We start from the raw sequence: 16314 nt of genomic DNA on the forward strand, positions 1-16314 counted from the left end.
CCAGCCTTCCAACAAGTAAGAGTAGATTAATTTCTTTTCCAACAGGCACCTGTACTAATGGAAGCAAATAATTAATCAGCAGCATAAGAAAGAAATGTACTTGCATTGGGTGTACAGCAAGTTTTTCTCATCTTAAGCTAAAGTATGGGAAAGAATAAAGGGAGCAAAAGTGTTCAGGCATTTATTTTCAACTGTACAGCATTTTGAACAGCTTCTGAATTATCCTTTTTTTAAAATCCCACCCTTTCTCCAAGGAGCTCAAGAAGGTGTACTTGGATCTCCCCTCCTTCATTTTATCTTCAAAACAACCCTATGAGGTAGGTCAGTTTGAGAGAGAGTGGCTGAGCCAAGGTCACCCAGTAAATGTCATGGAAAGCAGGGATTTGAACCCCGGCCTCCCTGTTCCTAGACTGACACACATTATGCTACACTGATTCTCAGTGTTAATATTCATTCACGGTATATCACAGATGGTCAGATTAATTACTTTCCCCTCTTTTTTTATAAGGTTAAAGTTCCATCTTGCATTTATTTAGCAAACTAATACCTGACCCATGAAATTCAGTAGGTGTAAGGAAGACATACTGCCAGAAGTACAAGCTGGGTTTCAAAGAGGTAGAGGAACTAGAGATCAAATAGCCAACATTTGCTGGATTATGGAGAAAACAAAGGGAGTACCAGAAAAACATCTACTTCTGCTTCATTGACGACACTAAAGCCTTTGATTGTGTGAATCACAACAAACTATGGCAAGTCCTTAAAGAGATGGGAGTACCAGACCACCTCACATGTCTCTTGAGAAACCTGCATAAGGGTCAAGAAGCGACAGTTAGAACTGGAAATGGAACAACTGATTGGTTTAACATCGGAAAAGGAGTGGTGTATATTGTCACCTTGCTTATTTAATTTATATGCAGAGTATATCATGCAAAATGCCAGCCTGGATGAATCACAAGCCAGAATTAAGATTGCTGGGTAAAAGATCAACAACCTCAGATATGCAGACGATACCACTCTAATGGCAGAAAGTGAAGAGGACCTAAAGAGCCTCTTGCTGAGGGTCAAAGAAGAGAGGGGAAAAGTTAGCTTGAAACTCAATATCAAAAAAACTAAGATCATGGCATCCGCCCCATCACCCCTTGGCAAATAGAAGGGGAAGTCATGGAAGCAGTGACAGACTTCAAGTTCCTAGGATCCAAGATCACTGCAGATGGTGACTGCAGCCATGAAATTAAAAGACTCCTGCTTCTTGGGAGAAAGTGATGGCAAACCTAGACAGCATAATAAAAAGTAGAGACATCACCCTGCCAACAAAAGTCAAAGCAGTGGTATTCCCAGTAGTAATGTATGTCTGCGAGAGTTGAACCATAAGGAAGGCTGAGCGCCGAAGAATAGATTCTTTTGAATTATGGTGCTGGAGAAGAATGAGATGGTTAGACAGTGTTATCAATGCAACAAACATGAAATTAATCAAACTTCGGAGCACGACGGAAGACAGGAGGACCTGGCATGATGTGGTCCATGGGGCTGCGAAGAGTTGGACTCGACTGTGCGACTGAACAACAAAAAAGGAGGACATGCAATTGCTATAGAATCCTAGATATCTTTCGATAGCTGGATGGAGCTGATGTGTCCCTGTGGTTTTCTTTCTAGTAATAGGCTAAGTAGGATTTTTCTTCTGGCAGTACCAAAGCCATGGGTTAGATTGTTGTTTTTGTTGTGGCAGTGCCAGCAGCTCTTTGCAGCAGCACAGAAAATGTGGTGAAAGTAAATCTGCACAATGGGGCAAGGGGAAAAAAGGAAGGTGCTTTTACAAACTTGAGGAATCCAGATTTTTACAAACCTTTAACCCATGCACCAAATAAAGAAACAGCATGTGTATACAACCACACACATTGCAACTTTAAGAAATCCTGACAGATTTCATGAGATTTCACTATTTATTTATTTATTCATTCAATTTATACCCCGCCCTCCCCGCAAGCAGGCTCAGTGCTATGGGGATGCCTAGCAGCCCTGTTTTTTTAAAAAAAGTAAAGAGTGGATTGGGGACAGAGAGCTGAGACAGGATAGTTTGAATGAAGAATGAAAGTGGTGCTGAGAGAGCTGGAAGGGAAAGAAAAAGCAATGACAGAAGATAGGGGCAGAATGACCATGAGAGAAGGAAGTGAGAGCCAGTGGTGGAATGGGATTTCCCATCTCCATGCATACTTGTGGATTCCACTCTTGTTTTTTTCCAATGATAAGCATGTTTTGGTTTAGCACAGCAAATTAAATATAACTATGGAGGACGTTTGCATAGACTGGAGAGGGACTTCACTCTTAAAATTACAATTGAGAAGCTACATGGATTAGTTGTTGTAGATTTTCCGGGCTGTATGGCCGTGGTCTTGGCATTGTAGGACCTGACGTTTCACCAGCAGCTGTGATTGTCATCCTCAGAGGTATAACACAGAAAGACGGAGTACTCTCTGTGTCAAGCTATGTTGATGGTTTTCATTTTCGTTTGACAGCCTGTTTGTGTCCTCTCTTTCCTGGAATGTATGCTCTGGCACTAAAATTCCCCTAGTTTTCAGATGTATTCATCAATACAAAAATATTGTGAATCAGGGCATGTGTTACTCATGCAGCTACAGTATGTAATTAAAGTTGTCTGTAGAACTAAATTATGAAGATAAGAAAAGTCCTTATTCCTGTAGCTCATTATATACCCACACATATATTTGTATATCTGTATTGATGTATGATTTCAATTAGTGTATAATGTTGTAATGGTTGAAGTCTCAAACATCTATTTTCCATAGAGATTTTTTTTCAAAATGAGACTATTCAGCATGTTAATGTGTAATTTTTCTTTATTTCTATGGCAGTCCCCTGCTGATTATAAAAGCACAATATACAGTTGGTAACTGTTGGAGAGAAAATTAATTGAATACGTAACTAGCATTTAATTAAAGTAGTAGTCATCTAGTAACAATAACACTTCCTTTCATTTTGGCAATTAAATATTTAAGCACACATTTTGAATATTGATTAGAGTGATCCAGCCCTGGAAATCCATAAGGAATAATGCAGTATTGATGGATATGTGTGGTGGAAGGAACACATATCTTTGAATACCATTGCCGGGGGAGGGGAACACAACAACAAAGGGAGTCTTTGGCCTCTGCACACAGTTTGTGGGTTCCAGAAGCACTTGGACCATTGGTCTGATCTAGCACAGCTGCTTGGGTGTTCATATTCCAAAATGGGAAACTTTATCTTGAAACTATGGGGAAATCCCCCCACCCGCCAGCCAGTTATTGTGTAGTTGGTCTGTAACTGTGGACTCTTTTATCTGCTATGCAAGGCTTTGCATTTGTTCAGCTGGGCTTTTGCCTTGGTTTTTGGCATGGCAATGTGCTGCAGCACAGGCTTCTTTGTAGTCAGTTTTGGGTTCCAGGATAGAGAGAGGAGGCTGCTGAGCTGAAAACAAAACATGCAGGTTTTTGCATGTTTTCTTCCATCATACTGAATGGAAGGTTTCTTTCACTTACCATGTATCTTCCCTTCTCAGTGGTTCTGAAGTGGGACATTCCTCACGTCTGGGATACGCTCCTCCTCTTTCCTCAGGGTCGGCTCCAAGCATTTGATCCAGACGGGGAGGGGCTTATACCCTTCTAGGCTGTCCAGTTATCTTCAAGCCCAATACACACCCGCCGGAAAGGTACTAGAAGAAAGACAACCTCTTCCCACAAACAGAGAGACTAACAGCCCCTTAAACAACAAAGGGCACAACGTAGGAAACTTAATTTCTAACTAGAACCAAACTCTCCCCTGTGATGCACTGGTCCCCTCACAACTCTGTAAAGAGGGGAGGCGCACCCAAAACTGGTGGGCAGGAATGTCCCACTTCAGAACCACTTCAGAGCTCCGAGGAGAGTGACCGCCATTGCCGATCCACCCACCGGAAGCCTCAGGAGCCTGAGTTTCTGTTCCCTTTCTGGAGACAAGAAAACCCGGTCCTATGACGTGTCTATCTCCACTTCCAGATGAGGCAGTCTGAGTAGGTTGAAGGTGACTCTTTTCCAGACTTACTACAAACCCATGTTCATTTAAAGTCTGGACTACTAGGTTCAAAGCCTGAGTGCACTCTGCATGCGATGGGGCTTTGACAAGGATGTCGTCCAGATAAGGGAAAAGCCCCACCCCTTTCAAGCTCAAATTTTATTTATTTATTTATTTATTTTTGGATTTATATCCCACCCTCCCCGAAGGCTCAGGGCGGCTAACAACGAGGCACAAGTGCCAGAGTTAAAACAGATAAATGTGCTACTAGAGTCACCAGGACCTTTGTGAAAACTCTTGGTGAAGACTTGAGCTCGAATGGGAGAGCTCTGTATTGGAAGTGTAGATTTGTGTAACTGAAGCGTAGAAAACTCCGATATGTACTGTGTATAGGGACATGAAGGTACGCTTCCGACAGGTCCAATGACGTTAGAAAGTCCCCTTTCTGATTAGATATCAGGATGGACTTCAATGTTTCCATCTTGAACTTTCTGTCCCGCATGTATTTTTTCAGCCATTTCAAATCTAATATGGCTTTTGTTGTCCCATTTTTCTTCGGAACCATGAAGAATATTGAGTATACGCCCTGTCCCCGCTGGAACGAAGGCACTTTCTCTATAGCCCCAATATCTAGGAGATGGAGAATGGCCTCTTTGATCTGGAAGTGTTTCAGCCAATTTCGGTACTTTGGCATTCTCAGAAAGTGTTGGTGTGGGAAGGAGAAACTCCAGCTTGTATCCGTGGGATACCGTCTCCAACACCCACTGATCCAATATCGTCATAGGCCATCGTTCCGAAAAAGCCTGAAGCCTTCCTCCTATTTTCTGGCATTCTGTGTGGGCTAGATAGTCACGCCTGAGTTCCCTTTTGGGGGACTTTGGAAGAAGATTGTTCGCCCTTGTTAGAAGGGAAGGACTTTCCACTATGTTGTCTGGCTTGCCACTTTCCTTTGAAAGGTGTAGAATATGTCAGTTTCTGCCCTCTCTTTTGATCTCAAAGGGCTGAAAACGTTTCCTAGTCTTACTTTCTCTTTTATTAGAGGGAAAGACCTTCTTCTTGTCCTTGTCCTCAATTAGATATTTGTCCAGCCCATCTCCGAACAGAGTAGCTCCTTTAAAAGGGACTGCCGCCACTTTTGCTTGTGCAGCTGAGTCTACGTCCCAGTGGTGAAGCCAATTGTTTCGCCGCACCGTCACAGTACATGCCAATGCCCTAGCAGAGAGTTGTAACGTATCTAGGGTGGCATCTGCTGTAAAGGCAAGCGCCAGAGCTATTTTCTTTAGCTCGTCTTTAAATTCCTTAGGCACCTCACTGTCAGCCGATGCCAATTTGTCTGCCCAGTCATACACTGCCCTAGCGAAAAGAGAGCCCGCTGTAGAAGCCTTAATAGCCAATGAAGAAGCTTCAAATGCCTTGCGAAGAGCCTGCTCCACCCTTCTATCTGTGTGATCTTTAGGCATCCCGTCCGCATCCATTGGGAGCACAGAGTTGGAATACAAACTAGTCACAGGATCATCCACCATAGGAAGTTTCAGCTTCTTTGCGGCTTCTGGCATCAGAGTGTAGAACTTTGAAAAAAGGTGATGGTTAGCCTTGGGTTTTGCTGGTTGCTCTGATTCTGCCTTCATTATGTTATAAAAGGAGGCTGGAAGAGGCAACCCTGGCTGTGCAACTTAAACATCAGTTTTCCCACCCCTCACTGAAATTCTGATTCCTGTTCAGTCTCTTCCTTGGGTCTAGATGAAAGATCTAGAGTCCTTAATTCTTTAGGCAAGAGACGTGAGAATAATTCCTGCGGGAAAAGTCTAGATTGTACCGAAGGTACAACCTCCTCTTCCTCTTCTGCAGAGTTCCCCTTCTTCTTTTTCTGAAGAAGAAGTGGACATATCTAGGTCTAACTGGGGACCTAGAAATGCTGGCTACCCTCTCTAATGTTCTCTTGAGAGGCCTGCTCCTATCCACAGATGAGTCCTGTGCTGTAGAGCCTTGGAGAGTCTCTTTAATCATCTCCTTGAACTCTCGCCTCATTTCCCCTCTGAACCAGTTTAACATGTCAGCAATAATGGGTTCCCTGGAATCCAATCCTGGGGTATCCCTGAAATCTTGATAGGTCTCGGACGTGGATGGCCTCGCCTGTATATTGTCCCCAGAGGGACTGCCTTCTTGAGCTGTTTTCTCCACCATATTGTGGACCTGTGTGTGGGGGGAATAAATCTGCTATCAGGCCTAAGTATTTCTGTCTGGGCCTAACTACCCCACCAGTTTGTATAATGGTGGTATTTCCCCCACACACCTATTTTGTCCCTTTACATGGCGGAGGCAGGCTGTTACTTGAGAATGACGAAAGCCTACAGGCCTGACGAACCCAGGAAGATTTAAAATGGCCACCACCACATTTTCTCGCTCAAATATTCTGCGCCCAAACACATATCTCTTGGCTGAGCAAGGCTTCCTCCCACCTTTCATTTTTGAAGGGCCTGGGAAGGATGGGCATTGGAGGACCAGGGCAAAATCCATCCCCCTGGGCCAAACAGGACTTCCGCGGACAAGTGGAACACACACACACTCAGCCTTGGAGACACAAATGCAGGGTCCAGAAACTCTCCAGTAGTGGCCAAACCTACCATGTTTTAGACGGGATTTAAGGAGTCGGCGTTCTTCCGCTCCATTTCCCGTTCAGCCAGACGCCTACCAGTTGGCAGTTAGGGGGAAAACTGAGTCAACGGCGCCGCCTTGCCGCTGCGTCTCGCAGTCTCCACGCTCCCTGTCTCCAGGAGCAGGCCCTCTGCCTCAGGGATGGGTAAGGCTGGCAGAAGCAAGCTCTGTGGGCCACCGGAGCATCGGCGCGTCCAGGAAAACCCCTGGTGCCACCCGCAGAAAAGCTCTCACTGAGCCGCCCAATTGTTGCCGCTGTGTCTCGCAGTCTCCATGCTCCCTGTCTCCAGGAGCAGGCCCTCTGCCTCAGGGATGGGTAAGGCTGGCAGAAGCAAGCTCTGTGGGCCACCGGAGCATCGGCGCGTCCAGGAAAACCCCTGGTGCCACCCGCAGAAAAGCTCTCACTGAGCCGCCCAATTGTGTGCTAAGCACGCCGCAGCTGGAGCCGACCCTGAGGAAAGAGGAGGAGTTTATCCCAGATGTGAGGAATGTCCCACAAAGGACCACTGGAGAAATAGGCTATATACACATTTTTGTTTGTATGGAGAATTGTTATAGTATAGTTGCAAAGAGCTGTGATCTGGGAGATATAGAGTTCAGATCTGGCCTCTAATAAACTCACTGGGTAGTCTTAGAAAAGCCTCTTTTAAGCTCTCTCCCCCAGCTGTTAATTAAAATAATAATGCAGTCCTTCCTTCTAAGGTTGTTGTAAAGATTACAACACAATACTAAACGTGAAGCACTTTGAATACTGAAAGCTGTATGTAAGTACTGCATATTACTGTTTTTCATTTATCTGGTAATTTCAGCAAGTAAGAAAGGAATGTCTGTTGTCTGTAGGTGACTGCAAAACAGTATACCATCTGTCCAAAACTATGAATACCTTTGTTGTTGTAATTATTTTGTAGCCAGATCTCATCCAATCTCGGAAGCTAAGTAGGGTCGGCCCTGGTCAGTATTCGGATAGGAAGCCACAAAGGAATACAGAGGCAGGCAATCGCAAACCACCTCTGAATGTCTCTTGCCTTGAAAACCTGATGGGGTTGCCATAAGTCTGCTGCGACTTGACAGCAAAAAAAAAACCCCAACAAAATCCAACAACTGTATTACAACTGATTTTTATTTCAATGTACTGGGTTTTTTTGCTCTGGAAGAATCTTCAGCTCTGGTTAAAGGAGGAGCATTTATAAAGTATTGAATCTTTATATAACTTTACATCCTTAATTCAGGAGACATTCCTTTACATCTGAACATAAGAGAGACCTCTGACAGTGGGAAGCCAGTTGTAGTGTCACAGCCTGAAAGCAACATGGTGAGTTTAATATGGTAGTTTTGGATTTTAAAGCTGAAATGTTTCTCTGTGTTATATGACTACCTGAAACCCTTATTTTTGTGTCAATAATCAGAATTTCAAGAGTTCATCCATTTTCTGTGATAATATATTTTCTATAATAGTGGTTCAGTGCCTGCAGTACCTTTCTCTGTGCCTCTGTTTGATCACTGTAAGCCATGATTTGAATAAGAAGCAATTTAATCAGTATATTTGTATACAAAACAAAGGAAAACTTTGATCAGTTAAACCTTGATTAAAGTTTCAGTATAATTTTATGGTAGATAGATTAAAGTAGGAGATGGTACACTAGAACTAGGAAATAGTATAGCTTATATAAACTTGAACATCGTTCTCACCAGGAATGGAGGAATATCTCCTTGAGTGGCACTCTGTGTAACCCAACTAAGATATTATGGCCAAAAAGCATTTCAGTGAGATAAAAAGTGGAGTGTTCTTACAGAGATAGAGATAATTGAGCTTAGTGTTTACTTTATCAGCCTATCCAAGTTGAAATCAAAATTGTCCACTATCGTCCTATTCTAATGTCTAATAAGAAAAACATTTCCAGTGGCCCAAAAAAAAAAGAAAAATCCTGGCAAGAATTTTCAGAAGAACATTCTTCTAAAATATTATTTTACTAGTGCAAGACAGGAATGATTGTTACAAATCTTGTAGTCACAGAAGTTCTGACTTACTATACACTTTTACTCACTCCAGCAATTGTGACTCCAGTTTCTTTTCTTCGTCCACTGTTCTTCACTAGGTATATGGTAGGCAGGGGAGGAGCAGCATTTTCCAACTGTACCCATAAGTTTTTGCCAGATGTTGATGTGGGTGGTTAACTACAAAGAGTAAAGCTGTGAGTAGACTCTCATTTGGAGCTCAAGGCATCGTATATGAAGGGAGGGGCCTATTCCAAGAAGGTCTCCAGTTCAAGGGTTATCTTTGGCACAGTTGCTGTGCCTTTCAGCCACACCCTGGGATCATGTCCTGGGTAGTCACAGAACAAAGTTATTTGGAGTTTTTGGACAAGGGAAAAGGTAAAGTCAGTTAGGAAGAACTTTTCCTGAACTTGTGTTTGCTAACTTATGGCATCTGGTACGCCGAGTTGCTATTTTATATACATATGGGAATCATGCAAGTGAATAGGCCTTCCTTTCAGTTTTTACAGCTTCAGCTCCCACAGCTGGAGAAGTAAAACTGCTTTTTGGTTTTAAAGTGCCTTGCCTCATTAACTGTAGGAAATGCATAGTGAAAACTGCAAAGAAAACTCAGTCCATATATTTGATTTCCCCATGCATGCTAAGGCTACTTTGTTTGGACATTCCCATGAATGGAAACTATATAATATAAAAAGTGTCTGAAATATAGAACCTGGGGGCTCTGTAAATCTGAAAATGTTTAAAGAATCCAGGGAAACTGAGGCACCAAAAGGAGCTTGATGTAGTCAGTATATATTGAATGGATTTCTACAGTTTTATTTGCTCTGTTTTGTTTTTCTGTTCACTGCAGAGCAGGCCTTTGGTATCCAAATGATTGGTCAGCAAGCTATTAATGTTAAACTGTCATCTTTCTCCTTATGCTAGGGAAAATACATTTTTGCTTTCCAGAAGGGTGATCTATATCTGTTCCCTTCAGAAACTCCAGACCAAAAAAAAAAAGGGGTGGGGGAATCTCTAAATCTAGCATATTAATATGAAAACAGTTCTGGAAGAGAAATGAAAACTGTAAATTTCTCCTTTCCATATCCACCACTATATTTTCTCTTGTTTTATTTCAATCTGTTTTGTGTTTCTTGGTAATGATGGGACCAACAATTGACTCCAGCTGTATTATCAGATAAATTGCCCATTAAGAGGAAAGCGAGTGAGAAAAAGGAAAGGCCGTATGTGTAGATTTTATGTAAAAAACAAAATATAGACTAGTTGCTTACTGATGGGGTGCTAGCCAGGGATAAAAGGCTTCTTTTGTGAAAGAATCAAAGGTTATTTCTACAGTTCTAAAATGTATCATAAAGATTTTGTTTCTTCGGAAAAAATGATCATATATAGTTGTGGTCACCGATTAACAGCTTTGAAACCAATAAAAAGTCTTCCCCTGCATAATTTTCTGCCCATGCCCTATCAATACTATATGAGAACTGGCAGGTTTGTCTTGGGAAGAACTGATGGGAGTCGAATAGGGTTTCCAGGTCCCTCCTGGCAACCAGAGGGTGATGGGAGGACTTACTAGGAGCGGGAGGGAGGCCCAGGCTATGTAGCTGGCAACGTCACTTCCGACGTGTACCAGAAGTGACATCATCATGTTGCGAAATCACAGCAGCATTCTGGTATTAAAGCAAAAACCCCCCTAAAAATGGTTTCTACCATAGAGTTTTTGCCTAAATACTAGACTGTCACTGTGACCTTGCTGATGTGATGACATCCTGGTAAGTCCTCCCCTGCCGGTCAGTAGGAGGGCATGAGCTTGGGGAGGGGGATACCTGCCTCCATCGGGGGGCTGGCAGCCCTAGAGTAGAAAATCTATGAGTTGGTGACCTGCCAACATCTGATGTGTTTCTCCACTTCAGCTTATATGAGAGCAATGGCTGTAAAATATTGTTAATTAATGCATTTATTTTGTAGCCTGCTGGATGCAACTTGTGAAGTAAAAACAGTACAATACAATCCATAACAATACAAACCATAAAAAGTATCAATATTAAAACCAGCCATTAAATAAGCAAAGACCTGTCAGCATAAAACAATATTCAGCATCCTAAAATTAGCATTCACAACACAGCCTCTGGCTAGAAGCAGGCCATAAAAATAGCTTCTAAAAAGATGGAACCCTTCAGTTAATAGCCGAGATGAAGGGAAGCATTTTTCTGGGATTCCTTAAAACACTGTAAAGTAAGTGTCAGGCAAGGTGCCACCATTGGAAAAGCCCGGTCTCTGGTTGCCTCCTGACTCATCTTGACATACAGGACATAGAGACGGGTTTTGGAACAGTATTTTAACTGGTGGGCTAGACAGTATGGGATGAGGCAGTCCTTCAAGTCCAGAAACAGAAAAGCAGCTCTTTCAGCAAATGGGTTACTGATAGCCTGGCTGCTGCTTTTTGGAACAGTTGAAGTTTTTCAGGTGGTTTTCAAAAGCAACCCCTTATAAAGAACACTTTTCCGATCAGAACATGGATCACTGTAACCAAGCACACTTTTTGAGGAACTGTCAATAACTGATGTAGCAGCTGAAGGAGAGGAGACCTGAACCTCTAAGTATAGGCCAAGATCCAGCAGAATCCTCAGGCTACAAACCTGCTCAGCTACAAACCAGTCTCCTCTGGGGTAGGCAGACTCCTTTGTCCTTACATGGCTGTGTCATTAATGTACAACACCTCAATTTTGTCTGACATGAGTTACTGGCCTTCAACCATCCTATTATCATATTTGGATATTTGCCACCATCACTACTACAGAGTAGGCAAGATAATGTATTCTCATGTTTGGTTACATTTGCTTTGAGTCTTTCTCCAGTTGCACTCTATCTGTCCAGCCATTTTATCACTCCAAGCAACAGCAATAGCAAAAGGAGATGTAGTGGGGCTTTGCCAGTATGTTAGTTGGATGGTTCTTTGAAAAAAGAATTAGATTAATAAGTCTAGCTATTAGCCATGATAGAAAATGATAGAACCACATGACCCTAGCTAGCTAACTGCCATAAATCAGTGAGAGACCACATGTTTTCCTTGCCTAAGGTATAGAAATAATACTCTAATTAAAAGGTCTTAGATAGCAGAGCTGAGAAGACCTCTGAGGTTTTGGAGAGCCACTGCAGAGTACACATTATTAAGCTAGATAGTCTTTGCTCAGTACAATGTTATGTCAGAAGGCATGGCTTCATGATCATGATGGATAAGGGAAACCTTAGACACATTTTAAATCAGTGGCATTAGCCCAACTCATCTTCCAGGGTGTTGAGATGATATGGCTCTAATGAGGCTCTTCCTTGGCTCTCTTTTAGTTATTTGTTCAATATTTTTGATAACCATAGTGAGGAAAGGAACGTTGAGTATCTTTTCTGTTAGGATAGCTACAGCACATCAGCATTTTCCTGGAAAGATACCAGCACTGTGTCTTGGCTAAGACTGGCTGCATAGCTGAGTTTATGTGAACTAAAGCAATAAATTCTGCTCTAATATTTCAGTGTAATATTGCAGTACTTTTGATACATATGTATAATGTAAGTAAAGGTCATATTTGATGTTTCTGGATATTTCTTTTTCAAATATATGTCATAAACATAGTTTATACTGCAGACACGTAGCCAACTATTTGGATTTGAAACTAAGCTGACTGCTCCCAAGGCCTCCTTGGTTTCCCTTTAGATTCCCTGGCCCACAGGTTCCCTGTCTTCAAAGGCTATTTTGCCTCCCTTGCAAACACCAATTAGCCTCGTCATAGGCTCTGTATGGGGTTGCCAGGTCTTACCGGGTTTCCAGCGGTGGGCTCCTGGATCCATCCCTGGATCTTCTGGTGTTTGCACTTCTTGTGTATGTCTCATGATGACATCATCCAGAAGTAATGTCATCAGGCCGGACACGTCGCATGGCTGTGCTCTAGTATTTAGGCCAGAACTTTATGGTAACCATAGGGTTTTGGCCAAAATGCTACAGCGTCACCGCGTGACATGCCTGGCATGATGACATCACTTCTGGGTGACATTGTCACACTGATGATATTAATATGGGAGGGTGCTGTTCGGGGGTAGAGCTTCCCCCGTTGGCCAACTGGCCAATGGCAGATTGGAGCCCCCCAAATCAGGGGAACCCCCACCCTACCTGGGGGTTTGGCAATCCTCGTTCTGTATGAGGTTTTTCTTCAGCTTCCTTTTACCTTGGCTACCCTTTTTTATTCAGGTTTCTGCCTCCTTAACCCATCAGTCCTAGATATTATCAATCCACTTCTTTTTAGTTACCTTTTGTTGGCTCCCTGTTTCTTTTGACTGTTACTGAGCTCCTCTTTTTGCTTAGTATTGTATCACACAGTGTTTCTACATATGGTTCTGTTAGCCGAATTGCTTTATTTACAGCAATTGGCAATTTATAAACTGGTTTTTGCCAACTATACCAAGGTCCTGTTCCCACCAAGGGTTACCAGAGAAGGAGTCGAGGCTGGTGTTGTTAAAATAAATGTCTTTTACTTAAGAAAATAAATCTCATACAAACAATACTGATGCACTCACACATTCAATCAAGTTCCTTAGAAATACAGTTTTAAAATAAGCACAATTGCATTTGCAGGTGGGGGTGAGATGGGTGATACTTATCTGTCTTCGCAGCTTTGGTTGTTCCAATGAAGAATGGATGGGAAGCAGAGGTCATTTCGGGGGGAACGCGGGGGAATGCAGTTCCCCCAGGTGAGGTACGAGGGGTGGGGCACATGACGAAGCCCCGCCCCTTGCTTCCGGCCGCCCCGCTTCCGGCCCTCATTCAGCCAGGAGGAGGCAGGAGAAGAGGAAGGGTAAGTTGCTTCCTCCCTGCCTCTCCCCACCCCTGCCTGCCTGGGACCAGGGAGGGCCTTCGCGGGGCTTCCTTGCACTCCCACCGGCCTTGCAGGTCCACCGCTGGGCCCCTCATGGGGCTCGGTAGTGGAGCTGCAAGGCTGGCACCAGCAGCCGGGACCGTTGGGGCGGGGTGTGTGGCCTTATGACACATTTCTGGTGATGTCAGGAGGTGTGGCCTTATGACACACTTCCGGTGATGTCAGGGGGTGTGGCATATGCTAATGAGTTATGCTAATGAGTTCCCCTAGCTCTTTTTCTATGAAATGACCCCTGATGGGAAGAAATAGAAATCTAGGGAGTTCAAACACAGGACCAGAACCAGCCAGCATGTGTGGATCTCTTGACTGCAGATCAAGAGATCAAAGTAGAGGCAAGGGTTTGGGGATAGCAAGTGGGACTCAAGAGGAGTAAAAAGCAGACAGGGGTTGTTGCGGGGAATGCTAGCTAGGAAGGGCCAGGTGAATGGTCCTTACCTTTTATAGTGGATCCATTAGGTGGGAGGTAGCTGTTTCAACCTGTGGACCCACCTACCTATTAGTCCATCCCAAAACTAATCCTATTGGTTGCCTATAGGAGTGGGAGGTTACCTAGAGGGGTAGCCAATATTGAAATCTAATACCTTTCTCAAGGAAGACATCTGGGCAGGTGTGAAAACCTTGGCGTCAGGATGCTTCATTGAAGTGTTGATAGAAGCTGGCCATTTCATTGTAAACCAAATATCCATTTAGCAGGAAATACCAAAGCAGGAACAAAAGCAGTGATGTGTTGTACGTGATCACAACTAGATCTACAATGGGGGCTGTCTCTTCTCCAAGTTGTTGTTTCTTACTGCTCACAATAATGGAGGTGTGTGCTTCTTCACCAGGCTGGTAACTGTGTAGTTGAAACCTTATTTACATGTAAGGCTTGGGCAAGTACCTTCTATGTGTTGCATCACAACAGGTGACTTGGAATGCACAGTTCTTTGAGCCTATGTGTGTGTATGTGCACAGTCCATTGTGTGTAGCAATAAATATAAGTTCATAAAGCAAAATATCAAGTTCATTCTCTAACAGTTCCTCACCCTGCCAACACAAGAGCTCTTCTGGTGCCTGTGCATGTAGCCTCCACCACATCAGATTGATGTTTCAATTAACAGAACCTGCAGTATATTCCAACAGTCGGTTGTTTATGCATTTTCCCATACATTGAAAGTGTCCTAGTCTCTTTCTTTGACATAACGGCTCACCCACTGGCAGGAGGCAAGAAGATAGTTTTCGTTGTTGTCAGCAGATAGCCAGTTTTTAGTGTCTGTGTGTAAAATATAACCTTACATCGTTTTGTATTTTTATTTACTAAATGTGTTGTAATTTTTTAAATGTTCACAGGCCCGAGCCTATTTGAAACTTGCTGCTGAAATAGTGAGAAGATTGCCAGTTTCTCCAACTTGACATCATCTTTTTGTGGATCTATGATGGGAGTTTTACCTGTGAAGCATGCCATAGAATAATTGAAAGAAAACAGTGATGTACTATAAAAGGAAGCAATTGTATTTTGTATTTAAGAATAAATCCCCATTTTAGATCATGAAAAGTATTGAGTGAATTATTTTACTATCCACACCTATCTATATCTAGTCTAGCAATAAGAGTATTGCTGCAGTTCATATTTTGAGTATTTGCAGTATCCTTAAACAGCAAGATGAGCTAGTGCATCCAGCTGGTCAGTGCCTGAAGACCTTCAGTATATTCTTCAGTAGCCATGATATAATAAACTGCAATCTTTAGGGCAGTGGTATTCACTCCATGACTCACAAAAAGGTGCATTCACAGTTGCCATCATCCAGAAGAGCCACATTTACTTCCATCCCTTTCCCATCTTACTTCCATGGGGCTTGCACCTCAAGGGGGCTTGCAGTTTACCTATTCCTCCAGTGGTGCCTGTTTCAAGGTGGGAATCACCTGCCAACCACAAGCCCCACAGGGCAAGGACCTTGCTAACTTCCTTGAAGCATTGAGCAGATGTCACAGGGGGAAACAGTTCTCAGAAGAACCACAGGTGGCATGTCAGAGAGCCACAACTACATCCTGAATCACTGATTATCATTGAGTTAGAGAGATTTATTCTAGGTCTTACCATCATTATGGAAGCTGAGTGCCTTAAACCAAAATGACTACAAAATTCTGACAGTTGTTAGTCTGCAGCTTTCATGTGTATTGAACACTAGAAATATAAGTTTCTTTTGTTCTACTGTGATGAGCCTTTATCAAATTGCCAGCCATCAAACCACATTCTTAAGAATTGGCTTCTTTGCTTGATGCATTCTCTTCTTATCAGCTGATGCTCGATCATGAGCTAATTCCTTATTGTAATCGTTTTAAGCAAATTACTTCATTTCCTTGTATCCTGTTGAGCCTGAATAAACCCAAAATGAAGCAACAAGCTCTTCATTAAAAATCAGACGTATCTGAGATCAGGTTGCCAAGGGAGGAAATAAGTGATAAAAATTAATTACTGATGATTACATATATGAATATATTCCCCCTAGGATGTAATAGCCCTGAATCTATAAACAAAAGATTTAATTGCCCATTTTTATCCACCACGCACTGAGCCTTTCTGCTGCCTTAAGTTTTGCATCATTATTTTTGTACTGATAGAGTTGGTCACAGGGGGTGAACAAGAATATATCCAGGACTTGAGCTTCTATAATCTGAATATATTAGTATGTCTCCATGAAGCTCAACGTATCTTTAG

General features: G+C 42.8%; 1 protein-coding gene across 1 annotated transcript in view; it reads left to right on the plus strand.

Annotated features, from left to right (window-relative positions):
- The window catches only part of NUBPL (nucleotide binding protein-like), a 120870-nt gene extending 105124 nt beyond the window's left edge, over positions 1 to 15746 (plus strand). The window contains exons 10-11 of the mRNA XM_015415189.1: positions 7932 to 8014; positions 14946 to 15746. Coding sequence (XP_015270675.1) covers positions 7932 to 8014; positions 14946 to 15008 — 146 coding nt within the window. The 3' untranslated portion in view covers positions 15009 to 15746. The remainder of the gene's footprint in view (positions 1 to 7931; positions 8015 to 14945) is intronic.
- The last annotated feature ends 568 nt before the right edge of the window (positions 15747 to 16314 follow it).

This window comes from Gekko japonicus, unplaced genomic scaffold, assembly GCF_001447785.1.
Source record: "Gekko japonicus isolate JY-2015 unplaced genomic scaffold, Gekko_japonicus_V1.1 scaffold83, whole genome shotgun sequence".
Lineage (NCBI taxonomy): Eukaryota > Metazoa > Chordata > Lepidosauria > Squamata > Gekkonidae > Gekko > Gekko japonicus.